Raw genomic sequence first — 27,452 nt, forward strand, 5'->3', positions numbered from 1 at the left:
CCTATAGAATATTAAAGAACAAACTCACAGGCTTTTGTTCCAAATGTGTATTTTATTAGATTTCACTGAAAGCTGTTAACAGCAGAACACACAGCACTCTCAACCATCTGTTACTCCAGGGCTTATTCAGGATGGAGCAACGCTTACTGTACAGCCAGATAGAAATATATAAAATAGAAAAGGACAGGATTCTCTGTCATGTGGAATTAATAGGAACTCATGTAATCTCAGCTCTATCCATTACATTTCTATCTGTAGCGTTGTGAGTGTTGCCCCCTGTTCCATCATTCCCAGTCCTGCTTTGGGAGATAGTCATCTTAAAACCCCAGACCAGCTACCTTTCTTTAAACTCCCTGGCTGCATGTCAATACTTTACGGTGTCTTCCTCGTTCGTCTGCACTGATCTGAAAACAAGACAGATGAAAACAGTAGATATCTATGAGGAACCTGCTTTCACCTGTCGCAGTTCTTTATTTATCAGTGCAGCTGTAGGAGAGGAGACGTAGTGAGGAAGCCAGTATAGATATTTCAGATGCAGCCTCCTTCCTTCCTTCCTTCCCTCTCCCGGGTCAGGTATCCCTCTCTCGGCAGCTGTACAGGTGTGTGTATGTATGAAAAAGAGTATGTTGGGTGTGTAGTCTTGTTGAGAGGGTGTCACCATGGAGACACACTTCCTGTTTGGTTGCTCAGTCGTCGTCCACAGTAGGGGTGATGGTCACGCCCCTCCTGATCTGGCCCCAGCCAATCAGACTGCAGAGAGAAAATAGACAACCAATGGATGCGATAGTCAGGGTAAACAGCCAAACACATATTATATATACACACACACATATATGTGTGTGTATGTATGTATGTATGTATGTATGTATGTATGTATGTATGTATGTATATATATATATATATGAAATCCAGTCAAATCAACCCCCTCCCCTCTCTCTTACCGCCAATGTTTCTCCACACGACGGCTGAGAGCGATCTTCTCTCCAACCTCTGTACAGACAGGGTTGGTCAGGACGATCTTGGCCAGATCAGCCTTAACTGCACTCACTCTGCCGCCCGTAGACAGACTCCCGATGTTCACCATCAACACCTCGTTCTTAGACAGCTTCTGGACCTGAGGGGAAAAACACAGAAACAGAAAGAAGACTGAGTTGGAGTAGACAAAACCTCTCACTTACTGACACACTCTCACTGGGTGCGTCTCTAAAGACACTTTCTCCTCTAAATTTCATTTTAAAATTCTGTCTGTTACCATCCACAACATTGCAACAGCAAGCCTAGGAGTATCAGGCTACAGTTCCAAGGGTACAGTGCTGACCTTGGCGGCCTTCTTGTCTCCTTCAGTGCGGACTCCCAGAAGCCTCCTCAACAGGAAGTAGGAGATTTCCAGTTCTGTGAAGATCTCAGGTAGTGCTCCGACCGCTCCCAGCACCTGGCCAACCATACGGTCAGCTCTGCACAGGGTCGGATCAATCTTAGTGCCTACACCTGGATAGGACAGAAAACACACATACCTGAGTATTTAAACCTATATTAGAAAAAACACACACCTGACCCACCATACTGTCACAGTAACACATAAGTACATACCGATGAGTCCTCCGGGTGCTGCGTACTGTAAGTCGTTGTGTTCAGCAAAAAGTGAGACGATCTTGGAGAAGATGGGTTTACACATCAGCTTCCCCTCATGGTCCTTAGACACGATGCCAGGACGCACCTCCAACTCCTGACCCACCTGGAGAGGGACCAATATATAAAAGGAGGGAGGCAGGTAGTGAGAGAAAGAGGAGGGAGATGAAACAAGAAAGAGAAAGACAGGGTGAATGACACAGGATAGGAGAAACAGAGAGGAGGGAGTGACAGAGACCAGGGAATGAAAGTGAGTGAGAGCTTCATGAGAACTTTGCGCCATAGGACCACTTACCCATGATGCCTTGGGGAAGAGGAAGTGAGTCCTACCTTGAGCACGCCTTTTAGAATGCTGCCTCCGGCCACACCTCCTTTCAGGTCGTCAACCTCACATCCCGGCTTGTTGACATCAAACGACCGGATCACTGAAACACACAAACTCAAACCACATTAACACACACCCACAAAACATACACACAACACATGATAAACTGGTACAAGTCATCACGTGTCTATTCTTACCAATCAGTCTAGGTTCTGAGGTGAAGTCTCTGATGGGGACAGGGATCTTCTTGACAATGTATTCACACACCACCTCTATGTTGTACTTCAGCTGGGCTGAGATAGGAATAATAGGTGCTCCCTCTGCCACTGTACCTACACACAACAGGAGAGAGGTTACACACACTTTAAAAGGAGAGGCAGAGGGGTTAAACATCTACATTCACTACGCTCAGGCAAACAAACACATTCAGAAACACACACACACACACACACACACAATGCTTTACAGGACAGAGCTATTCCAGCCACTGACCCTGTACGAAGGCTAGGATCTGTTCGTACTGCTCCTTGGCCTGGCTCTCCTTGACCAGATCAATCTTGTTCTGGAGGATCAGGATGTGTTTGAGCTTCATGATCTCTATGGCAGCCAGGTGCTCAGAGGTTTGGGGCTGGGGACAGGACTCGTTACCCGCTGGGAGAGAGGAAGGAGAGGTGTTAGACAGAGCAGTGTATGTATGTATCAAATCAATGTTTATTGGTCACATAACATATGCACATCTGTTAATCGCAGCAATGTCAGAGTCCGGAATAAAACAAACACACATACCGGTCAAAAGTTTTAGAACACCTACTCTTTCAAAGGTTTTTCTTATTTTTACTATTTTCTACATTGTAGAATAATAGTGAAGACATCAAAACCAAGAAACAACACAGTAACCAAAAAAAAAAAGTGTTACAACAAATCAAAATATATATTATATTTGAGATTCTTCAAATAACTATCCCTTTCCTTGATGACAGCTTTGACTGGCTTGGCATTCTCTCAACCAGCTTCACCTGGAATGTTTTTCCAACAGTCTTGAAGGAGTTCCCACATATGCTGTCCAACTCTTCCCAAATCATCTCAATTGGGTTGAGGTCGGTGATTGTGGAGGCCAGGTCATCTGATGCAGCACTCCATCAATCTCCTTGGTCAAATAGCCCTCACACAGCCTGGAGGTGTATTTTGGGTCATTGTCCTGTTGAAAAACAAATTATAGTCCCACTAAGCACAAACCAGATGGGATGGCGTATCACTGCAGAATGCTGTGGTAGCCATGCTGGATAAGTGTCCCTTGAATTCTAAATGAGTCAGTGTCACCAGCAAAGCACCACCACACCATCATACCTCCTCCTCCATGCTTCACAGTGGGAACCACACATGCGGAGATCATCCGTTCACCTACTCTTCGTCTCACAAAGACATGGCAGTTGGAACCAAAGGACAGATTTCCACTGGTCTAATGTCCATTGCTCGTGTTTCTTGGCCCAAGCAAGTCTCTTCTTATTATTGGTTTCCTTTAGTAGTGGTTTGTTTGCAGCAATTTGACCATGAAGGCCTGATTCACGCAGTCTCCTCTGAACAGTTGATGTTGAGATTGTCGGTTACTTGAACTCTGTGAAGCATTTATTTGGGCCGCAATCAGAGGTGCAGTTAACTTTAATGAACTTATCCTCCGCAGCAGAGGTAACTCTGGGTCTTCCTTTCCTGTGGCGGTCCTCATGAGAACCAGGTTCATCCTAGCGCTTGATGATCTTTGCGACTGCATTTGAAGAAATGTTAAAAGTTCTTGAAATGTTCCAGATTAAAGTAGGGAAAATATATATATTGTCAAACTGAACGTATTCAACTGAAATGTATCTTCCACATTAACTTTGAGAGAGGTGCAGGGGGCTGCCCAGAGAACGGTAAACTGCCTTGCTCAGGGGAAGAACAACACATTTTTACCTTGTCAACTCGGGGATTTGACCCAGCAACCTTCCGGTTACTGGTCCAACGCTCTAACCACTAGGCTACCTGCCACCCCCAAGTAATGATGGACTGTGGTTTCCCTTTGCTTATTTGAGCTGTTCTTGTCATAATATGGACTTGATCTTTTACCAAATAGGGCTCCTGTATACCACCCCTACCTTGTTACAACACAACTGATTGGCTCAAACGCATTAAGGAAAGAAATTCCACAAATTAACAAGGCACACCTGTGAAATTCAATGCATTCCAGGTGACTACCTCATGAAACTAGTTGAGAGAATGCCAAAAGAGTGCAAAGCTGTCATCAAGGCAAAGGGTGAAGAATCTCAAATATATTTTGATTTGTTTAACACTTTTTTGGTTACTACATGATTCCATGTGTTATTTAATAGTTTTGATGTCTTCACTATTATTCTACAATGTAGAAAATATTAAAACAAAGAAAAACCCTTGAAATGAGTAGGTGTCCAAACTTTTGACTGGTATTGTACATATAAATAATGGTGTGTATAAACAGTATGGATATGATAAATTGACATTTTTTGTTTATCGTTTAAAAACGACCACTATAGGTTTTCCGTTTAAAACGATAAGAAAAAATCATAAAATTCCACGTCAATTCACAATGTAGAATAACGATCCTAGTATATATGTTTGACCGTAACGGCCGGGAAATGAATATCATATTTACAACCCTTTACAGACATACAACGCAGCTACAGACATACAACGCAGCTACACGTGATAACTTTTCAGACAATTAAAAAAAGTGCCGCATCAGAAGAGTCTGTAGCTTTTCAGACTGTAGAATTCTGCTCAGGCATATCATGTTCTATTGTTTCCCTGACAACAAGAAACATTGCTGATTGATGTGCTGCTGTGTTGTTTCTAATGGTAGGGTAGCTAGATGTGCTTTATTTCTACTAAATGTCTTGGTAAGTCACAGTATTTCAATAACTTTAAAGCACTATTTTAAGAGAACGTGGTCTGCGTGCAGGCAGGCAGGCTGCGCGCAGCAGATCAAGATGTGATTGACAGTTCTGGTCGCATTGCGATAGTCCCGCTTCAGAAGCAGCATTACTTTACAGACAAGTAAAAAACGCCGTTCATATCTCCAGAGAAGGTTTTGTGTCTGCATTTAAAAAGCCGTAGTGTAGCCTACCCTAACAGACCACATTCCATTATATCTGAAAAGGGTCATCGATACAGGCTACCGGTAGCCTACTGTCATTTCATATTATGAGAAAAAAACACCTCCTCCAACTCAGCAACGAAGAGTAAGTACCCTGTGCTTCCAAGACTGGCCAGAAGATACCTCTGTATCCTGGCAACATTGGTTCCATGAATAAACTAGGATATTCTAAATCAAATCTAAATGTTATTTGCCACAAGCACCGAATACAACACGTGTAGATCTTACCGTGAAATGCTTACTTACAAGCCCTTAACTTTATTTCTTGAACTGCATTGTTATGAAAATATTTACTAAATAAATAAAAGTAAAAAATAACACTAAAAAGGCTATATTACAGGGAGTACGGGTACAGAGTCAATGTGCGGGTACAGGTTAGTCAAGGTAATTTGTAAAAACATGGGGGGGGGTCAAAGTAAATAGTCCAGGCGGCCATTTGATTAATCGTTCAGCAGTCTTATGGCTTGGGGGGTAGAAACTGTTAAGGAGCCTTTTGGTCCTAGACTTGGTGCACTTGCCGTGCGGTAGCAGAGTGTGAGAGGAAAATTAACATGTTTACCTGCTTTGTTTAATATTAATAGTTAACCATTATATATACTTAACAAACTGTAAGACATTTCAGTTCTACTAATTCTGTGTTTTCGTCAGGGTGCATACTCCAGCTCCCTGCAGCTAGTCAAGGCGTGTGGTCAAGGACATGGGTTTTACTCAAGATAGTAGAGGTCGACCGACTATGATTTTTCAACGCCGATACCGATTATTGGAGGACCAAAAAAGCTGATACCGATTAATCGGACGATTTTTTACATTTATTTGTAATAATGACAATTACAACAATACTGAATGAACACTCATTTTAACTTAATATAATACATCAATAATATCAATTTAGCCTCAAATAAATAATTAAACATGTTCAATTTGGTTTAAATAATGCAAAAACAAAGTGTTGGAGAAGAAAGTAAAAGTGCAATATATGCCATGTAAGAAAGCTAACGTTTAAGTTCCTTGCTCAGAACATGAGAACATATGAAAGCTGGTGGTTCCTTTTAACATGAGTATTCAATATTCCCAGGTAAGACGTTTTAGGTTGTAGTTATTATAGGAATTATAGGACTATTTATCTCTATAACATTTGTATTTCATTAACCTTTGACTATTGGATGTTCTTATAGGCACTTATGTATTGCCAGTGTAACAGTATAGCTTCCATCCCTCTCCTCGCCGCTACCTGGGCTCGAACCAGGAACACATCGACAACAGCCACCCTCGAAGCAGCGTTACCCATGCAGAGCAAGGGGAACAACTACTCCCAAGTTTCAGAGCAAGTGACGTTTGAAACTCTATTAGCGCGTACCCCGCTAACTAGCTAGTCATTTCACATCGGTTACACCAGCCTAATCTCGGGAGTTGATAGGCTTGAAGTCATAAACAGGGCAATGCTTGAAGCATTGCAAAGAACTGCTGGCAAAACGCACGAAAGTGCTGTTTGAATGAATGCTTACGAGCCTGCTGGTGCCTACCATCGCTCAGTCAGACTGCTCTATCAAATCATAGACTTAATTATAACATAATAACACATAGAAATACGAGCCTTAGGTCATTAATATGGTCGAATCCGGAAGCTATCATTTTGAAAACAAAACGTTTATTCTTTCAGTGAAATACGGGAACTGTTCCGTATCTTATCTAACGGGTGGCATCCCTAAGTCAAAATATTGCTGTTACATTGCACAACCTTCAATGTTATGTCATAATTACGTAAAATTCTGGCAAATTAGTTCGCAATGAGCCAGGCGGCCCAAACTGTTGCATATACCCTGACTCTGCGTGCAATGAACGCAAGAGAAGTGACACAATTTCACCTGATTAATATTGCCTGCTAACCTTTCTTTTAGCTAAACATGCAGGTTTAAAAATATATACTTCTGTGTATTGATTTTAAGAAAGGCATTGATGTTTATGGTTAGGTACACTTTGGTGCAACGACAGTCCTTTTTCACGAATGAGCACCGCATCGATTATATGCAACGCAGGACACGTTAGATAAACTAGTAATATCATCAACCATGTGTAGTTATAACAAGTGACTATGATTGATTGATTGTTTTTTATAAGATAAGTTTAATGCTAGCTAGCAACTTACCTTGGCTTCTTACTGCATTCACGTAATAGGCCGTCTCCTCGTGGAGTGCAATGTAATCAGGTGGTTAGAGCATTGGACTAGTTAACATTAAGGTTGCAAGATTGAATCCCTGAGCTGACAAGGTTGTTCTGCACCGTTCCTAGGCCGTCATTGAAAATAAGAATGTGTTCTTAACTGACTTGCCTCGTTAAATAAAGTTGTAAAAAATAAAAAATAAAAATCGATGTCCAAAAATACCGATTTCCGATTGTTATGAAAACTTTAAAATCGGCCCTAATTAATTGGCCATTACGATTAATCGGTCGACCTCTACAAGATAGGGGTATCTGGAACTGACAATTGATTTAACGGGTTGGTGATAAAAACCTACGGCATGCATTTCATAGAATGATTTGGTGTTGGATAACGATGAGAGGAATCAAACTCTGGTTTCTATACAATAAGAACAGTCTTCACAACAAATGCTATCTGACTGGGGGGGGATCCTCCTTTCTCATATATCAAGTCTCACCTTTTGAACCATTCCATACATCTGATGTTTGTCATGTAGGCTAAGAGGGTGCATCTCTGCTATAAAATAAATTTGTATTCTTTCTATGTCAGAGCTGCTTGGCACGACAATCAAGAGTATTGGGTCGACCAGCCTCACCGGCTGCCTTACATTTTGAATAAAGTAATATCCCGATCGGTGATTGACCTCGTCTTTCCTCATTATTGATTAGAATTTCAAGGACAATAGAGAACAGTCTATGACTTGGGTGACTGGAGTCTTTGACCATTTTTTGAGTCTTCCTCTCACACACCGCCTAGTATATAGGTCCTGGATGGTATCAAAGGCAACAGACCAAAGACTGAACACACACTCTCCTCATTAGCAAAGAGAAAGAGCAGGCAGGCCAGCGCAAGGGAGTGAGAGGGGCCGACAAAACCGTGCACCTAGTAGTCTAGTGGTTAGAGCGTTGGACTAGTAACCGAAAGGTTGCAAGATCGAATCCCCAAGCTGACAAGGTAAAAATCTGTCGTTCTGCCCCTGAACAAGGCAGTTAACCTACTGTTCCAGGCCTATAACACAGAAAATTACATTTTTTGTGATAATTGCACTGTGATTTTAATTATGTAGGGGGTCAAAAAAATTATGTTTGGGATTTTTCTTAACGTTAAGGATCCAACTTTGTTTAAACGTAATTCCCAACGTTGTATAAATACTCCTAGCCTCATGGACATTATATTAATAGACAAGGTGTGTGTGGATGAGAATGACAATTGACGTCATATTAACATATCAGAGGTGGAGTCTTACCAATGAGGAGGAGGGCAGCGTCCATAACAGCTGCTCCGTTCAACATAGTGGCCATCAGAATGTCGTGACCAGGACAGTCCACAAAGGACACATGTCTGACCAGTTTGAAGTTGCCCTTGGTTCCAGGGATGTCTGTAGGGAACTCATCAGGAGTACTGGAGCCACACGACCTGTAGCACTCTGGCCTGGGACAGCTGGGGTCGTCCAGCTTATACACCTAGAGCAGGGAGGGGAGGGCAGGTCAGTAGGGAAACATCACCTGTGCTACTGGTACTATGCCATTTCCATTCTCTCACATGTATTCTGCCCATGTCACAGCCCTTCCTCATGTGTGATCCTATTTCTGTTAGGGTCAATGGCCACTGTTGCTTACCTTGGCGTTAGCGTAACCTAGCTTGATTGTGATGTTCCTCTCCAGCTCGTTCTTGAAGCGGACAGTGTGAACCCCTGAGATGGCCTTTACCACCGTCGACTTCCCGTGGGCCACATGACCAATGGTGCCTACAGGGCAGGGAGGACAGAGAGTGTTACTGGAGGTGCTATGTGGAGGAGGGTATTAGGGGTCAATGCTCACACGTAGGGCTACACTATTGATCAAGTTCACAGAAATCGCAATACTGACATGTGCAATACACATATCGCAAGATGTGGCATGCAATATTTTGAAACGCATCTCAGCAGTATGTAATGTCCGTTTTTATAGTTTACTCCTTTGTTTTTTCTCCTCAAGGTTGCTTCCCACACACAAACCCATGTTACTCGAGCTGCGCAGTTCCTCCTCCTCGCTGTTGGATTCACCCTATGTTTGCATGCTGTTCTATTTAGGTCAAATGCATCAACCAATTGTTCCAAACCAGAACATTATATTTCTATGATTCCAACAGTTCACCCAAGTGTTTTGATTTATATTGCAAGTGCAATCGCAATATTTGGTATATATTTTTTTTAAGCAAGTCCATTTTGTTCCCCTATGCTGCAGCCCCACAGCATAACATTGGCAATAATATATCTGAATCCTTATTTCCACAAAGGCAAATGTCATCATACAATCAGACAGGCTAGAATCAGATCAAGTGAGGGGTGTGTCATCTATGGCTGATTTCCCCAGGTCTCAAGTTAGACACCACTACTGTAGGGGATTGGTTCTGGTTCACTCACCAATGTTGATGGTGGCCTGTCTGCTGATGATCTCTTGAGAGAGAGGAGTCAGGGTGGACACATCCTGTTGAGAGAACACACACAGGTCATTGAAGTATGCAGTGTAGCACATGGGGATGTGAAACTTACTCCTCAACCTTGTCTTGCCACTTGAACTGCCAAATTGTAACTTTTAAGTGGCGCTGACTGGTAAGACGCTTCAGGAAAGCTGTCACGTCTGTTAGCAAGGCAGAGGTCCTGGGTTCAAGTCTGGTGGAATCAGGAGTGGTACTCGCTAAGCAAGCAGCGTGAAGTCCGTTATAAAAGTATGGTATTTAATCTAGTGGGCTAATAACATTATGAGAGAGCTAGCCATGAGAAGTAAATAATGGATGATTTATTGTGTGAGTATCGTGAGCTATGACATTGTGAAGCAGACAGTGGAAGCGTAATCTATTCTGCATAATTAAACGGGACCTGTGGAGCGGCTGGAAGTTTACGTGACGTGCTCCTAGTGAAGTGACCATCAGGTGCTGATGATACCATGGTAAAATATCCCCATCAATAATATCGACTAATTGAACAGCTAAATTACAGCGTATCTTAATAATATATTTGTTTAAGTGTTGAGTATAGGTCATTCACACAAAGGAATGGGCTGTTGTTCAGTTATGCTGCGACATTTCCTGTCCATTCAGGGAAGATGTGCACTGAACAGCTGTTTACTTTTAATTTCAGTGACAACTGCACATACACAACTGAATGCAAACACGACTGACTTGGAGGAACAAATGTACTTGGTCTAGAACGTTACTATATATAAAAGAGAAAACTGTCTTTACTCATTGGGCATGGCTGAATATGGACAATCCCCACGTTGCTACGACAGCCAAGCTAATGTTAGCTAGCTAGTTACTGTTAGCATGTGCCGGTAAAACAGTCCCTTTCCCAGAGCCCGCAACAACATCGTTATTCATATTTTGTTCGGTGACTTTTAAAGCATCTAACCATCACTATCCATATCATCAATGTTGAAAAGATCAACACTCACCAGATCATTTAGATCTTGTTTGGAAAGATGAGGCTGACCCAGCGTTATTCCAGACTCGTCACCCGCCATCTTAAACGTAAAAGGAATTTGAGTATGTTGCGGCGATTGCCTGAAAGATTTAGTACACCAAATTCTACTCAGCAAGTTGTGTCTCCTGTAATATCACCAGTCAGACATGACAGTTGTCAGAAATTAGATGTTTCATCGTGTGTTATCGTGAATTGTATAATAGAAATGTATGATATATTTGGTGAACGACTCAAAAAAGGGTCCTTTCGTTAGGGATGATGCAATATTCTAATTCACTAGCAATTCAAAGCCCTTCTTTACACAATATTCACTGGTGCTATTGACAGCTACTGTGAAGTAACTGCATATAATTAATATCGTTTCATCGATGTGCTTTTGTTTGATTTACTCATCATAAAATAAGTGAGAAAGAACTTCAGATACATGCGTTGGGTCCGTCCTTTATTGATGACGTCACTCGTTATTAGTCCATTTGTAGTTTTTTAATATTTTTTTATTGTCAAGTGCCCGCTCTATGTTAAATGATACATTATCGCTCTCATTTTCTCAATAGTATCTCATTCTCCATATCCCGTCAATCCTTCACCAGCACAGCCCCTCCACCATCAATAAGGGATCGTAGCTTTCACCTGGATTCGCTTGGTCAGTCTATGTCATGGAAAGACCAGGTGCTCATAATGTTTTCTACACTCACTGTATGTGATCGTATAGAAATGTAAGTAAGGTTTGAAATTATTATGTTTTAGTCAAATATTATATATGTTTGTGCTTCTTGCTGTCAATTTGTAGTCTACAAATTATTTTTAAGTAGTTTTTTGGGGTTATCTGTACTTTACTTTACCATATATATTTCTGACAACTTTTACTTCACTACATTCCTAAAGAAAATGATGTACTTTTTACACCATCAATTTTCCCTGACACCCAAAAGTACTCGTTACATTTTGAATGCTTAGCAGGAAAGGAACATGGTCCAGTTCACACACTTATCAATTGAACATCCCTGCTCATCTCTACTGCCTCTGATCTGGCGGACTCACCAAACACAAATACTTTAGATGTGAATAATGTCTGAGTGCTGGAGTGTGCCCCTGGCTATCCGTAAAAAAGAAAATATATGAAAATTGTGCCGTCTGGTTTGCATAATATAAAATTATTTATACTTTTACTTTTGATACTTAAGTATATTTGAGCAATTACATTTACTTTTGATACTTAAGTATATTTAAAACCAAATACTTTGACATTTACTTAAGTAGTATTTTACTGGGTTACTTTGACTTTTACTTGAGTCATTTTCTATTAAGGTATCTTTTCTTTTCCTCAAGTATGACAATTGGGTACTTTTTTCACCACTGCCCACAGCTTAATCTACAGTAGTTAATGATCTCTGGTCCATGGTGACAAATTGTCTGTTTGTGAGGTAGGATTTGAACTAGCCAATGGCCAGGCCAGTGAGAGCAATGAGCTGCTCCAGTCTTTCCAGTGGGATGTTGTGGTTCACAATGTGAAAGTCTGCACTGAGGTCCAGGATGATCAGGATGCCCTATATACCCTGAATCAGCATAACGATAACCTTATGCTTAACCAGGCCAAAACAGTAAGCTACAGCGCTGCTCGGTAGTGTAAAGAGTTTTAAATGTTGTGCTCCACCTGAAAAATTATTTGGGGTATAGACTCATTAACACTGCCCCAATGTAGAACTAACATGGATATGATGCAGAGATTCAGACAAGGCTTTAATGTTAATACCGGTAAGGAGGATGAGGGCGGGACATCAAAAGTGTGTGAGCAGGGTTGCTGGAACAGCCCGCTCTGGCTGATCCACCAAAAATCATTCCATCATTCTGTTTAACTGCTGAGAAAAAAAAGAAAGTGAGGGAGAGATAGATAGAGAGGATAGTTGATTACAAGGTCAATATATATATATTTATTTCATCTTTATTTAACCAGGTAGGCTAGTTGAGAACAAGTTCTCATTAATAATATGAAGAGAGAGGCCTCAATTATTCTGCACCACTGCAGCTCTATAATCGCAGGTTGACCCTAGAACACCTGCCTGATGATTTTGATTGACAGGTTCACTTGCACTGCACAACGACGCCACTAAAGTTCCGTTCTAACAGGCTATACCTAGGAAATGACGTCAGTGCGGGGAATATGGCGTCTGCAGTGTCTATGGACTCTACAGACAAACAGTATATTGATATCAAGTTAAAATAACGACTAATTAAAGCCGCGGTGGAATTGTAAATGGACGATAAGGAATCTTCGGCCATGTTTTTTTATTGTCCTTTTTCTTGATCTCGGATGTAAACCCGCAACACATGTCAGAAGAAGCCAGGTCTGCCTGGTCAAAGAGGGGTTGTGGGGACTCGCAGCGCCGAGGTGAGAGACACTAGCCTGCTAAGCTAGCTAGCGATAAATAATTCCACGGGATGTCGTGAGCTACAAGTCCATTCAATCTTGCAATAAAATGTGTATTGCCGTTAGGAAGTTGGCTAGCTACATTGGCTATCATTTTGACTGTCCTGTCATGGCCTTGCGCGAAAAATAAGCAATCTGTGATTTTCCCGTCTGCGCGAGCTCACTGGTTAGCTACGTTGTAACGTCAGTTTGCTAGCCAACACGATTACGTCAAAGATTAGCCTACACGGCGAATCTAATGTTTTTGAGTCAGTTAACGTTAAATGCACTAGCTAGATTATCAATTATGATTTAATTCATAGGGGGGAATTAATTTCTAGCGTTGTAGAATGTTTTTCTCTGTCTCTAGATCAGGGCAAACATAAACAGAGGAAATGTGAGAGTCCCCTCAGCCTGCTGTCAGCTAAGTTCGAGACTGTCCTCGAGGCCCCCAAAAGGTACAATCTCCATGACAACCATAACAACCATCCATTCCTACTTCTACCTGTAGCCTACATCCTCCATCCACGGCTGGTGGCCGAAAGGAGGGATCCTTTCTTCCTTAATAGGGCCACCAGCCATTGATCTGACAAAGCAGGAGGGAATGGTGCAATTTTGAGTATTGGAATGGGGATCCAAGGCAGCCTGTTCTTGGAGCCTCAGTATGTGTTCTTCTCAATCAGGGAAAGTTCTGTTCAGACAGCTTGTTTAACTTACTCAGTAACTTTAGGTCTAGCCTGCGGTTTGGTTTGAATAACCTTTTTTTTTATTGCTACATTTTTTTAGTTGATTTTCAACATACAGTTTCGATGTACAATAAAATGTTGGGTTTGTCGTCCAGGTGATTCAGAGAAGGGCGTTGTTAGTTTCTCCCGGGACACAAGGGCCACTGTCCTCTGATTGGCTCGGAATACCCCCTCTGACATGCCCGTGGCCAATCAGAGGTGAGTGTGCATTGTGTGAGAGAATGAATGCATGCATTTGTATCTGATTGTCTGTGGGTTTGCTGCTAGTGTGTGAGTGCATAATTGTCTGCTGGTGTGTTTGGGTGTACGCATGCAGCACACGTTTCTGTGTGGGTGTGTATTTTAGTGTGGGTGTGTATTTTAGTGTGGGTGTGTATTTTAGTGTGGGTATGTATTTTAGTGTGGGTGTCTATTTCGATGTCTGTCTGTATGAGCGCTGAGGTGTGAATGTTGAATGTGCTTGACGTCATTCTAGAGCCTTCCACTGAGACAGACTTTTACACACACACACACACACACACACACACACACACACACACACACACACACACACACACACACACGTACGTGTTAGAAAAAACACAGCCATGTGTTAGAAAGAGAAATACAACATTGTGTTTTAACTGCAGTGTGATGCATCCCTTTTGAGTGACTCTTTTATTGGTCTGTGGTTGAACAGTAAAGCATTACTACCATCATATTACTAGTGTGTTATTAATCCCCTCTCCTTACTTCAGGTGTGTGTTGTCCATGGGGAGGTGTGTGTGAGCTATTAACCTCCTCTCTCCTCCTCCAGGTGTGTGATGTCGGCGGGGGAGGTGGAGATGTACCTGTCCCAGGTGCATGATGGGAGCGTGTCCTCAGGGTTTCGGGCGCTCTACGAGGAGAGACTCCTATTGGACGTCACACTGCTCATAGAGGAACACCACTTCCAGGTTAGCCTCACTCACTCACTCACTCACTCACTCACTCACTCACTCACTCACTCACTCACTCACTCACTCACTCACTCACTCACTCACACTAATGTAATGTTATCCCCTCCTCCAGGCTCACAAAGCCCTGCTAGCGACCCAGAGTGACTACTTCCGGGTCATGTTCACAGCAGACATGAGAGAGAGAGACCAGGACAAGATCCACATGAAAGGGTTAACAGCTGCCGGCTTCGGCCACGTACTGAGGTTCATGTACTACGGTTCACTGGAGCTCAGCATGGTCACTGTGCAGGAGATACTACAGGTAACACACACACACACACACACACACACACACACACACACACACACACACACACACACACACACACACACACACACACACACACCTGTCTCTTTAACCCTTTAAGCTGTGATGTATGTCCAATTCTCTTGTTCCTTCTTGCTGATGATCTGTCACTCTCTCTCTTTGTTTCCCCTCACCCTCTAGGCAGCCATGTATGTCCAGCTGACAGAGGTGGTAGAGTTCTGTTGTTCCTTCCTGCTGTCTAAGATTTGTCTGGAGAACTGTGCTGAAGTGCTGAGGCTGCTTGAGGACTTCAGCGTGGGGGTGGAGGGTGTGCAGGAGCAGCTTGACAACTTCCTGCTGGAGAACTTTGTTCCTCTGATGAGCAGACCTGACTTCCTGTCCTACCTCAGCCTTGAGAGACTGCAGGTGGGCTGGAATAACTCTCACATATTAGTTGTGTGTGTACCTAAAAAGTGATGCTCTTTATAACAGGTGATATATTCTTATTAACTGTGTGTGTCAGGCGTACCTGGACAGTGATGCCCTGAGTCGCTTCCCGGAGATAGAGCTGTATGAGTCTGTCCAGGCCTGGCTCCGACACGACCGCCGCCGCTGGAGACACACAGACGCTGTCGTCCAGTCTCTACGCTTCTGTCTGATGACTGCTGCTAACGTCTTCGAGAAGGTAAGACACACACAAGATGAGTCACATGGTTCCCATGTGTGCAACCTGCTCTCTATGACATCACCTCTTACTAATTCTTCTTTGTCTCCCGCTCCTCCCCTCCCTCAGGTGAAGACGTCAGAGTTCTATCGTTACTCTCGACGGCTGCGTCAGGAGGTGGACCAGGCTCTCGGCTACTTTCACGACGTCAACGAGCAGCCGCTGGTTGAGACGCGGTCCAACCGCATCCGCTCAGTCCGACCACAGACCGCCGTGTTCAGGGGCATGATCGGACACAGCATGGTCAACAGCAAGATCTTACTGCTGCACAAACCCAAGGTAAGATCCTACTGCTGCACAGACCCAAGGTAAGATCCTACTGCTGCACAGACCCAAGGTAAGATCCCACTGCTGCACAGACCCAAGGTAAGATCCAGCAGGTATGAACAACGCTCCTGAAGTGTGGAGGATTTTGTTGTAGCCATTCTCTAATACAGGGGTTCCCAACCTTTTTTTTTTCCCAGGGTGCCCTTTCTCCCATTTGAAAATATTTTGTTTATTGAGGTAGCCTATATTAAATACACCACCAGCTTGATAAAAGGCCACTCTAAAATGTGCAGTTGTTCCACACAACACAATGCTCTCAAGTTGTCTCAAGTTGTGGGAGCATGCAATTGGCATGCTGACTGCACGAATGTTACCTTAGTGCTGTTGCCAGATAATTTAATGTTAATTTCTCTACCATAAGCCGTCTCCAACGTTGTTTTAGAGAATTTGGCAGTATGTCCTACCAGCCTCACAACAGCAGACCACGTGTAACCACGCCAGCCCAGGACCTCCACATCCGGCGGCTTCACCAGCGAGATCGTCTGAGATCATTGAATTAATTTAAATTGACTGATTTCTTTATAAGAACTGTAAAACTGTTGAAATCATTGCATAATGCATTTATATTTTTGTTCAGTATAGTTTAACAAGACTCTTGACATCTTTTAAGTAGGCTGATATTATTATTAATAATAATGGATAAGGAATATGTTATTCCGCTACCAAATGTTTTTGATAATTTATATGAACTCTCAATTTAATCATACATATTCTCTTTTGATATACATTGTATAATATTACTTCCCAAGCAATTTTTGTTGTTATTGTAATTTGAAATGTAATAAAAATAATTAAAAAAACTTCCCAAGCAAAGTCAAATTTCTTTGAATCCTCGACTTTAGAAGGTCGTAGCTCAGCTTAGGAACGTCAGAGCCTAACCAAATATATGTGCATCAGAGTCTTCCTCTGGCATTTACCGCTTGTTTCTAGCCTAAAGCATCGCAAATTTAGGCATTGTTTTAGATCGGTTTACTTCAGATGGTTTAGGCTAAATGCGGAAGACACATTTCTGTTGAATGCGTTCATTTGTTTAACTGGAAGTTCCCGCACCCCCCCCCCCAATGAAATGTTGCTGCCCCTAGGTTGGGAACCCCTGGTGTAATATGTGACGTGTAATGTCTGTATGATCTGTCTGTAGGTGTGGTGGGAGTTGGAAGGTCCCCAGGTCCCTCTCCGTCCAGATTGCTTGGCCATCGTCAACAACTTTGCCTTCCTGTTGGGTGGGGAGGAGCTAGGGCCTGACGGGGAGTTCCACGCCTCCTCTAAAGTCTACCGTTACGACCCCCGCCAGAACTCCTGGCTACGCATGGCCGACATGTCTGTACCCAGGTCTGTACCTGTCTGTAGTTGTCAGTACACAGGTCTGTAGTTGTCTGTACCCAGGTGGTACATGGTTTCATGTTTGTACAAGGTCTACTAGGGGTAAATCATTTTTTTTTTTTTAGCAAAAATGCATTTATAAACAATTGTCTTTACTTCCAGGTCAGAGTTTGCAGTGGGGGTCATTGGTAAGTTCATCTACGCTGTTGCTGGCCGGACGCGGGACGAGACGTTCTACTCCACGGAGCGCTATGACATCACGGCGGACCGCTGGGAGTTTGTGGACCCGTACCCGGTCAACAAGTACGGTCATGAGGGCACAGTCCTAAACGGTAAACTCTACATCACAGGAGGAATCACATCCTCATCCACCTCCAAACAGGTGTGTGTGTTTGACCCTGGGCGAGACGCAGGGGGAGGGGTGTGTTTAGCGGGCTCGGGGGGAGCAGGAACGACGGATACACACAGGACACGCTCAGCTCGCACCCCCATCCTCCCCAGCACACACACCAGCTGCTGGGAGAACAAGTCGAAGATGAACTACGCTCGCTGCTTCCATAAGATGATCTCCCATAACGGGAAGCTGTACGTGTTCGGGGGGGTGTGTGTGATCCTCCGGGCGTCATTCGAGTCGCAGGGCTGCCCATCCACAGAGGTCTACGACCCTGAGACAGATGAGTGGACCATCCTGGCGTCGATGCCCATCGGGCGCAGTGGGCACGGTGTGGCGGTGCTGGACAGACAGATCATGGTGCTGGGGGGCCTCTGCTATAATGGACACTACTCTGACTCCATCCTCACTTTCGACCCCGACGACAACAAGTGGAAGGAAGACGAGTATCCCAGGATGCCTTGCAAACTGGACGGGCTGCAGGTGTGCACTCTACACTTCCCTGAGTACGTCCTGGAGCACGTCCGGCGCTGCAGCTGAGGTCTGGTTCAGTTCAGACATGCTCCTTTTTTAGGTTTGGGAATGCCCCCCTTTTTAAGACAGACTTCTCCCACAGGCTCCAGATGGCAGATGTGGGCTGGGCGGTGGAGGATAAGTGTTTACAGGTGTGACACTAACGCTCTAACTACACAGAAGCTTCTCAACTAGAGACACAGAATGGACTAAGCAGTCTCAAAAACCCGATCCTAGGCAACACCATGACTATGGTCTGGTTTTAATGATGGATGCTTTTGGCATAGTGGAACTACGTCACTGCCTACGCCGATAAGGGAAAATAAATATTTTGGGGATTCGCCCAGCAAATCGTGAGGCAGACATGCCAGAACATCGAGATTCAAATCCAAAGTTTGAAGGCAAAACCTTTGCAGTGGTTTTACTTAGTTAAGGGTGAATCCATTTGAATTCCATCACTTCTTGACAGCATCCCTTTTGATTTGAACAAAACCTTCCATATACATTTGCATGTCTTATAAGCATTCAGAAAGTTTGTGGACCTGAATTTCAAAACAATCGAGATAAATGTGCTCAAAGTTAACCCATTTTGCATATGTGCAGTTGAAGTTGGAAGTTTACATACACCTTAGCCAAGTACATTTAAACTCTGTTTTTTTAATTATTTTTTTTATATTACAATTCCTGACATTTAATCCAAGTTAAAATTCCCTGCCTTAGGTCAGTTAGGATCACCACTTTATTTTAAGAATGTGAAATGTCAGAAAAGTAGTACAGTGATATATTTAAGCTTTTATTTCTTTCATCACATTCCCAGTGTGTCAGAAGTTTACATACCCTCAATTAGTATTTGGTAACATTGTCTTTAAATTGTTTAACTTGGGTCAAATGTTTCGGGTAGCCTTCCACAAGCTTCCCACAATAAGTTGTATGAATTTTGGCCCATTCCCCCTGACAGAGCTGGTATAACTGAGTCAGGTTTGTAGGCCTCCTTGCTCGCACACGCTTTTTCAGTTCTGCCCACAAATTTTCTATAGGATTGAGGTCAGGGCTTTGTGATGGCCACTCCAATACCTTGACTTTGTTGTCCTTAAGCCATTTTGCCACAACTTTGGAAGTATGCTTGGGGTCATTGTCCATTTGGAAGACCCATTTGCGACCAACCTTTAACTGATGTCTTGAGATGTTGCTTCAATATATCCACATCATTTTCCTCCCTCATGATGCAATCTATTTTGTGAAGTGCACCAGTCCCTCCTGCACCAGTCCCCCCATAACATGATGCTGCCACCCCCGTGCTTCACTGTTGGGATGGTGTTCTTCAGCTTGCAAGCTTGCCCTTTTTCCTCTAAACATAACAATGGTCATTATGGCCGAACAGTTCTATTTTTGTTTCATCAGACCAGAGGACATTTCTCCAAAAAAGTGTGATCTTTGTCTCCATGTGCAGTTGCAAACCGTAGTCTTGCTTTTTTATGGTGGTTTTGGAGCAGTGGCTTCCTCCTTGCTGAGCTGCCTTTCAGGTTATATGGATATAGGACTCGTTTTACTGTGGATATAGATACTTTTGTACCTGTTGCCTCCAGCATCTTCACAAGGTCCTTTGCTGGTCTGGGATCGATTTTCACTTTTTGCACCAAGTACGTTCATCTCTAGGAGACAGAACCCGTCTCATTCCTGAGCGGTATGATGGCTACGTGGTCCCATGGTGTTTATACTTGCATATTATTGTTTGTACAGATGAACGTGGTACCTTCAAGCGGTTGGAAATTGCTCCCAAGAATGAACCAGATTTGTGGAGGTCCTACAATTTTTTTTCTGAGGTCTTGGCTGATTTCTTTTGATTTCCCCATGATGTCAAGTAAAGAGGCACTGAGTTTGAAGGTAGGCCTTGAAATACGTCCACAGGTACACTTCCAATTGACTCAGGCTAATTGACAGCATTTATCAGAAGCTTCTTAAGTAAGCCATGACACAATTTTCTGGAATTTTCCAAGCTGTTTAAAGGCACAGTCAACTTAGTGTATGTAATCTTCTGACCCACTGGAATTGTGATACAGTTAATTATAAGTGAAATAATCTGTCTGTAAACAGTTAAAAAAAAAGAAAAATTACTTGTCATGCACAAAGTAGATGTCCTATCTGACTTGGCACAACTATAGTTTGTTAACAAGAAATTTGTGAAGTGGTTTAAAAACGAGTTTTATTGACTCCAACCTAATTGTATGTAAACTTTCGACTTCAACTGTACCTCACTATACCATGAGACACCCATATCTTCTTCATCACTGGAAAAGATAACTATTGATGTGTATAATTTAAAGGCTTACAAACAGGGTTGTCAAGCTATTTTATCATTTCTGGGGGTAATAACTTTTCTCAATTTTAGCATAAATGATCTAAAAACACGTAAACTCCTAGTCATATGTTTTAGCTTCGACCCTATTTGACATCCTCTAAGGCTTTGTGACCGCCATCTGTTGAGAACATGCTCTTGAATACAGATTGAGTGTCATGTTTGGCCTGATAAAAGTTCTATAATTGGGAAAAAATTGAAATGTCAACTTTTGAATGGTACCACAAAGATGTCCACACATGTTGATTTGAATGGGAATATCTGTGTAAGTTATACTGTCAATCATCCATAGAAAACTTGTTTAAATCATAGAAATATGGATAATAAAATAGATTTGACCATTTTAAGTTGACATTCGATGGTGGGTAGACGGGCTGGTAATTTAGAAGTAAAAATGTTGTTTCAATTTCAATGGTGTACCATCTAAATTGCAGTGGTCTGTAGGGATAGGTCCATTCTATGATTGAAAAGACACCCACCCTGTATTTAAGAGCATGCTGTTTATCAACCGACGGTGGGCACAACACAACAACTTCATGTGAAATAGGGCCTAAGCTACAACGAATGCGAATATAAAAACAATAGTAATTTATGATTTAAAAAAAATATTTTTTTTAAATACATTTATTTATTTTTTGAAATAATAAAATAGTTTGACATCACTGTAGGAAAGCTTTTAAATGATATCGAACTCAACTGTTTCTCTTTTCCAGTGAAGAAGACATGGATGTCTTATGGTATGGTGGAGTATGCACAATGGGTCAATTTTCAGCACCTTTTAAAGTCAAATCTAATTTTATTGCTCACATACACATTATTTAGCAGGTGTTATTGTGGGTGTAGCGAAATGCTTTTTCAGGTCCAAAAAGACGCTTCCTGACCACTTCTTCCATGGGCAAACATGTATGGAACTTTTTGTATAAATCGAAAGGGATTCTGTCAAAAAGTGGTTCAATTCAAATGTTTTTATCGTTAAGGTAGTTCATGCAAACTAGCCACTTGCAAAAGGCACCCCTTAAAAACAGCTTCCATAATTTCCATTTTGCTAGCTACTATTTAGTTGTTTTTTAAAACAGAGAAAGTAGTGATGTCGACAGTGACATAGTTCCTCTTTGCCAAAAGAGTCCTGCATTGAAACTAGACCCTAGTCACTGTTGTACGAGACTAAACATGCCATAGTAATCTGTCCTACTCACGGGCAGAAAAGGTAGACTCGCTTGTGATCAGTGGTGGTGGGTAACTCAAGCTGATCATTTTCAAAATTAGCTTTCTCAGAAGAAATAGAAAAATATTGAGAAAATGTTTTTCATGATTTAGCTGGTTTATTTTGGACTGAGGTCAGTTTCATATTGTTGTAATTATTATGATTCAGTTTCAACCTACAGTCCTCTGAACCCTCTGTCTGTCTCTCCATCATGTGATGTCATGCAGTTTCTTTGTAACCCCCTCTCTGAGTCTGGGGATCTGGAGCGTGTGTGTGTGTGTGTGTGTGTGTGTGGATAAATGAATGAGCAGAATGAGGGGAAAAAAGTATGCACACATCATACTAGTGGGCATGTGAGAAAGTTAATTTTTAGTGACGAAGAGGATGATCATGGTGATGATTTAGTGCTGTCATGACTACATTGCAATAACACTGTTGATCTGCTGACTGAGAGAACCATGTCAGAGGTCAGGAACAGGGCCGGCTACAGGCAAAGCGGTCACTTGGGTCAAGGTTTCCCAAACTTGGTCCTGCCCTCTCTCCGGTTGCATCTTTGGGTTTTTCCATAGCACTACACAGATAATTTAAATAATCAAAGCTTGGTGATGAGTTGGTGATTTGAATCAGCTGTAATGCTAGAGGGAAAAACTAAACGTGCACTCAGGGAGGACCTCAGGACGGAGTTTAAGAAACTATATATATATTTTTAGGAACTCAGTCTGTGTCTAAATTTACTGTTAAGAGAATAATAGAATGCTCAAGGTGCAAACAAGTTTCCTCTTGTTTTATCAGTCACTAGCTAGGTTTCCATCCAATTGGCGACAGATTTTCATATATTCTAAAATCCACCTAAAAACAATATACTGCATTTTCCCACCAGAGATGTGTTTCCATGAAATTGACTCTTTGCAGTTAAAAGGCTGTGCGTGATGACGTAGTACACATAAAATACATTTTGCGGTTAGATTCCCATGTACCGAATACAATTAAAAAATCTAGAAGTTCAATGTGTTTCCATCACATTTCAACTCTACTAATGGTTTTCTCACAAAACATGTTGCTCTATATAGCGAGTGTGCCCACTCTGGTACTGACACGTGTGCTCTAGCCAACAGCTCGCCAATACATTGCTGGTATAGCCTACATCAGGGATGGGTAACTCTAGTCCTCAGGGTCTGGAATGGTGTCACTTTCCTCGTCCCTAGCCAACACAGCTGATGAAACTAATTCCATTCTAAACTGAAGATCATGATTAGTCAGTTATTGGTGTCAGATGTGTTAGCTGGGGCTGGGGACAAAGTTTGACACCAATCAGGCCCCAAGGAACTGGAGTTTCCCATCCCTGGCCTATGTGATGAGATTATTATGGATCAAATTGTGGATTATTTGTATTTGACAAACGGCAGCCAAGCATCTATGATCATGTCACCAGAATAAGACCCTCGATTATTTATTGGAAAGGAGCATCAAGCTCATCACTGTGCATGTTCACCACCCTGTGAAGTTCATCATAACTTATTTCATCTGTAGTCTAATAAACTGCATGCTTTCCTGATGAGTTGTAGTGGGAGGACCACACAACATGTCATCGCAGGACTCCAAGTTTACTAAGATATGATGGTTATTATATTAATATTTGCACATAAAAGGTTTAAACTGCATAATTCATTTTTCCCAACACAAAAAGGTCCCCCCATATCTAACATATTTGGTTTTGTCGACATTTGGAAAGTTTACCGACCAATTTTCTGTTTCCATCAAGCTGGCCTGACATTTTTAATCCAAGGTACCTTACTCGCATAAAAAGGTTAGATGGAAATCTGGTTCGTTTTAGTCACTCAATTAGCCATGTCAGCTAATATTATTTTGATTGTAAGTCTATCCAGTCATCTAAATACCGACCGGGCATGTAGGGCATGTGCCCAGGGTCCTTGACCTCCAGGGGGGCACCTCTGCTCAGAGTGTCTGCAGTTATGTTTTTGTTGTTCACATAGAACAGTTTTACCTCCAATTTGCTTAGTTTAAATACTCCAGGCCACAAGGTGGCACTAGCTTATGTCGGTTGTACCTAATGTAAGCTGACTAGCAAGCTGCGCTAATGTTGTTACTAGCAAGAATTTGAAGTAAGCCCTACAAGTCTCGCTTAGGGCCCAACCAAATCTCGCTTTGGGTGCCCAAAAGGCTAGAGCCGACCCTGGTCGGGGATGACAGAATTGTTAAGGTCCTGGTCTCTCTGGCAGTACTGTATGTAAGATTACACTTGATTTATTGACGTTAACTCTGTCTGCTTTGAGTGTTACTGTGACTGACTGCTGAAGGTTTTTTTTGCAAGGTAGGAGTAGGGTGTTGGCCACAAATGTACTAGAAACAACTTTTGAATTAAAAAATAAATGAAATAAAAAGTTGATACAAAAAAATAAGATGAGTTTACATTAAAGATGAACTTGAAATGGACAAGGCGTTCCTTACTCAATACTCCCAGTAATGCAACGCCATTAACTATTTTTGCCTTCTAATCAAGAGTTGATATCTTGAGCGTCAGTTATCTGGCTTACTTATTAATCCTACTTTGTGAAACCCTACCCTGACCTTAGTCCTGTCTGTCTCTGTCTGACTGACTGAGCCAGTTGCATCGAATGAACCTGCTCATCTCTATCTCATTCTTCTTTTCATGAGCAACAATGAAAAGGGCTAAAACACATTATTCTGCAGTTCTGTCAGTCTTTTTTATGTGTGTTTATCTAACACCCATCCACCACCAGGTAACTTGGTGTGATTGTGGTTTAGAATATGATGTTGATATGATTTGCATTGCAATAGGTCATGGTCTTTATGATGCTTTTAGAGAGGGAGAGAGAGAGAGATTGTGCCACTTGTTCTGTGCTATTCCTCTCCCTCTTCTCTCCTTCCTCTCCTCTATGCAACATCCTCCTGCCTACATTCATGGTTTTATTCAGTAAAACCCCCAAGTGCAGTATTTATGCAGTAGCTTACAAACATACCTTTCCCCACAGTCAGATAAAGTCTCAGAGCGGTTTGCGGTACTGTATAAATAGCAGGTAGACCCCCCTCACAGATAGATGTCTCCATTTGACCGAGTAATATATGTGTGTGTGTGTGCTGTAGGCAGTCATGTTAACAGTCTCAGTTTACACATCACAAAGGCAGGTTAGATTTAATATGGTCTTCTGTCATCATCTCCCATCTCTGTTTGTTTTGTATCAATGTATATTTTCCCATGTGAAAATTACTATCAATATCATGAACTCTAAGGCCCAGTTGGTTTCCCAGACGTAAGGCTGCTTCTGGACTGAAAAGCTATGTGCAATAGAGAATCTCCATTGAAATCGGTTTTTGGGTCCAGGAATAGTATGCGTCTGGCCAAAGGGTCCATATTATGCCAAACTCCTGTCTTCAAACTGCTGTCTCCCTCTGCTGGTCAACATGTGTATCTACTACTCCTGCTGTTTTTATTTTGGACATGGCCTGCCTGTCTATCGGTATGTCTGTCATTGCTCAGCATTTAATCCTCATCAGCCCTCAGTCTCAGTAGGATAAAATAATAGAATATTGAGGATAAAAATACCCTGTATGATGACTATTTGACAAAAAAAATGAATAGATAAACAATGTATTTACTATAATCTGAGTAGACACTGCTATTTGGAACACTTTGTAATTTCTATCCAGAAATAAATGTTCATACTGTTCAGCTTTTCAGCTTTCCTTTTGTGGTTAATTTAGTGCAGGGTTTCCCAAACTCGGTCCTTGGAACTCCAAGGGCTGCACGTTTTGGTTTCTGCCCTAGCACTACACAGCTGATTCAAGTAATCAACTAATCATCATTCTTTCGTACTTTTATGCAGCTGTGTCGTGTTAGGGCAAACAACACCTTAGGTGCCTTAGGGTCCCAAGGACCGAGTTTGAGAAACGGTGATTTGGTGTGTTTGGGAAAGGTGTTTGTGTCGTGTATTCACCTGTGATGCCGACTATAGTGTGCCACCAGATGTCGCTGTTGAGATGCACATCGTTCTAAAATTGTAGAATCTAATGTTTTTTTTCCGTTCGAGTCACCGTACAAAAACAAAAGTCACTAGGCAGGAAACTTTGGGAAACTGGTAATGGCTCAACTTTATTATTGTAAGATGCATTCGGGTTATTATAGACTTACACTCGTAGTTAATGACAGACTACAGTATGACAACAGTAATAATACCGTTGTAAAGCGTGATGATGGTGGTGGGGCTGAGCATTGGCTGAAACGTTAGCAAAACGTCTTCTCTTTTAGTCATAACTATGGCTATGACATGACTGGACGAAACAGTATTTTTTTTTGCAGTCCTAGACTAATAGCTTTATTCTTTATTTTGAGCAGAACATTCACCTTATGTTAACGTTAGTGTAACTTACTCTCAAATACCTGCCATAAATGTCCTGACTCCTGCCATACATTTACCATAAAGTAACTGTCCTCCTCACGATGTGTTTGTCTGCTGCCAGGTTCCGCTGTCTGCCGCTGTGTCAGGTGTCCTGGGTTTGATGACGGGGACTGCAGCTGTCCTGGCTGCTAGAGAGGTCAAGGAGAAACTGGCAGCTCTGAGTCTCAGTATTGAAGAGTTAGCTAGTATGGCTTTCCTGTCCCTCTAATGTCCTGTCCAGGAACACATGTGGCAGTTATGTGAAGCAGGAGCGTGGGCCTGGGTGGACACAGGCCCACCAACTGGGGAGCCAGGCCTGTCCACATTTCTGTTGGCCCCCCAACAATGAATTTCTGGATACGACCCAGATATGAATGGACAGATCTTATCTGCTAATAATGTCTGTTTTGGTGTTTGTGTTGGCCCCCACACGGGCCTTTGCAGATTACATTTATTTGACAGGACAACGTAGTCTGCTGGATTAAAGTGTGTGTTTCAGCTCCCGTCCCTCTACACTACTCCAGAGCCCCAGCTCAAGTAAGTGGAGTCAGAGGCGGGGCCAGTGGAACAGGGTGTGGCCGAGCTGAGGAAATGGGCCGAACCTTTCACCGACCAGTGTCAGGTATACCTCTTCCTCAGCGATGTATGTATCGAACCTATCATCTGGAACAAGATGGGTGTATCTAGGATATCACAAGTGGCATCTCCCTCATTATCTTGTTGAATGTTGAGATTTAAGAATGTTTTGGTAATTGTTTGTTTTCCTGTAGGAAATGGGTCTGGTTGCCCTGGAGAAAGTAGAGGTAGGTGACAGACACTGTCTACTAAGACTAGACATACAAACACACACTAGTGGTGCACGGATCAACTGTTTGTTCACCTGCACCCGTCCGCAATTGCTAATAAGCCATCCTCAACCTCCCGGCTATATGTGATAAAGTGAAAATCTAAGGCCCACACCCAGCCCTAACCCGCTAATATAGAAAATGCGTTGTAGGCTACAGTCAGTGATGGCCAAACTATTTTTTGGGCTCATAATTTC

General features: G+C 42.4%; 2 protein-coding genes across 5 annotated transcripts; one reads left to right on the plus strand and one right to left on the minus strand.

The window, feature by feature from the left end:
- Positions 1–32: 32 nt before the first annotated feature.
- On the minus strand, positions 33–10,905 carry LOC110535375 (eukaryotic translation initiation factor 2 subunit 3). Its single transcript, XM_021620341.2, has 11 exons — positions 10,752–10,905; positions 9,722–9,785; positions 8,937–9,064; positions 8,564–8,780; positions 2,447–2,605; positions 2,152–2,286; positions 1,960–2,054; positions 1,591–1,735; positions 1,319–1,488; positions 942–1,114; positions 33–750 (listed from the first exon to the last, which is right to left on the minus strand). The coding sequence occupies exons 1-11, from the start codon at positions 10,818–10,820 to the stop codon at positions 687–689; spliced, it is 1,419 nt and encodes a 472-aa protein (XP_021476016.1). The 5' UTR covers positions 10,821–10,905; the 3' UTR covers positions 33–686.
- A 1,998-nt stretch (positions 10,906–12,903) lies between these two features.
- Positions 12,904–26,974, plus strand: klhl15 (kelch-like family member 15). 4 transcript variants are annotated; one of them, XM_021620343.2, is made up of 11 exons: positions 13,118–13,169; positions 13,558–13,645; positions 14,029–14,131; positions 14,730–14,868; positions 14,984–15,172; positions 15,359–15,583; positions 15,681–15,842; positions 15,951–16,160; positions 17,347–17,537; positions 17,691–18,460; positions 26,493–26,974. In XM_021620343.2, exons 3-10 carry the CDS (start codon positions 14,112–14,114, stop codon positions 18,457–18,459), a joined length of 1,905 nt encoding a protein of 634 aa, XP_021476018.1. In that variant the 5' UTR covers positions 13,118–13,169; positions 13,558–13,645; positions 14,029–14,111; the 3' UTR covers position 18,460; positions 26,493–26,974. The 4 variants fall into 4 exon arrangements, with proteins under 4 accessions (XP_021476017.1, XP_021476019.1, XP_021476020.1 ...); XM_021620342.2 differs by lacking the exon at positions 14,029–14,131 and having other exon boundaries at positions 12,904–13,169; XM_021620344.2 differs by lacking the exon at positions 13,558–13,645 and having other exon boundaries at positions 12,905–13,169.
- The last annotated feature ends 478 nt before the right edge of the window (positions 26,975–27,452 follow it).

Source organism: Oncorhynchus mykiss, chromosome 11, assembly GCF_013265735.2.
Source record: "Oncorhynchus mykiss isolate Arlee chromosome 11, USDA_OmykA_1.1, whole genome shotgun sequence".
Lineage (NCBI taxonomy): Eukaryota > Metazoa > Chordata > Actinopteri > Salmoniformes > Salmonidae > Oncorhynchus > Oncorhynchus mykiss.

Excerpts from the sequence above, each read along its gene's own strand:
- LOC110535375 (XM_021620341.2), bottom strand. The coding sequence starts at position 10,820 with ATGGCGGGTGACGAGTCTGGAATAACGCTGGGTCAGCCTCATCTTTCC. Across the intron at positions 2,287-2,446 it reads GATCCTAGCCTTCGTACAGG|GTACAGTGGCAGAGGGAGCA; the intron begins GTCAGTGGCTGG and ends TGTTGTGTGTAG. Across the intron at positions 751-941 it reads CGTGTGGAGAAACATTGGCG|TCTGATTGGCTGGGGCCAGA; the intron begins GTAAGAGAGAGG and ends TTCTCTCTGCAG.
- klhl15 (XM_021620342.2), top strand. The coding sequence starts at position 13,109 with ATGTCAGAAGAAGCCAGGTCTGCCTGGTCAAAGAGGGGTTGTGGGGAC. Across the intron at positions 13,646-14,729 it reads GTCCTCGAGGCCCCCAAAAG|GTGTGTGATGTCGGCGGGGG; the intron begins GTACAATCTCCA and ends CTCCTCCTCCAG. Across the intron at positions 15,173-15,358 it reads CTGTGCAGGAGATACTACAG|GCAGCCATGTATGTCCAGCT; the intron begins GTAACACACACA and ends CTCACCCTCTAG.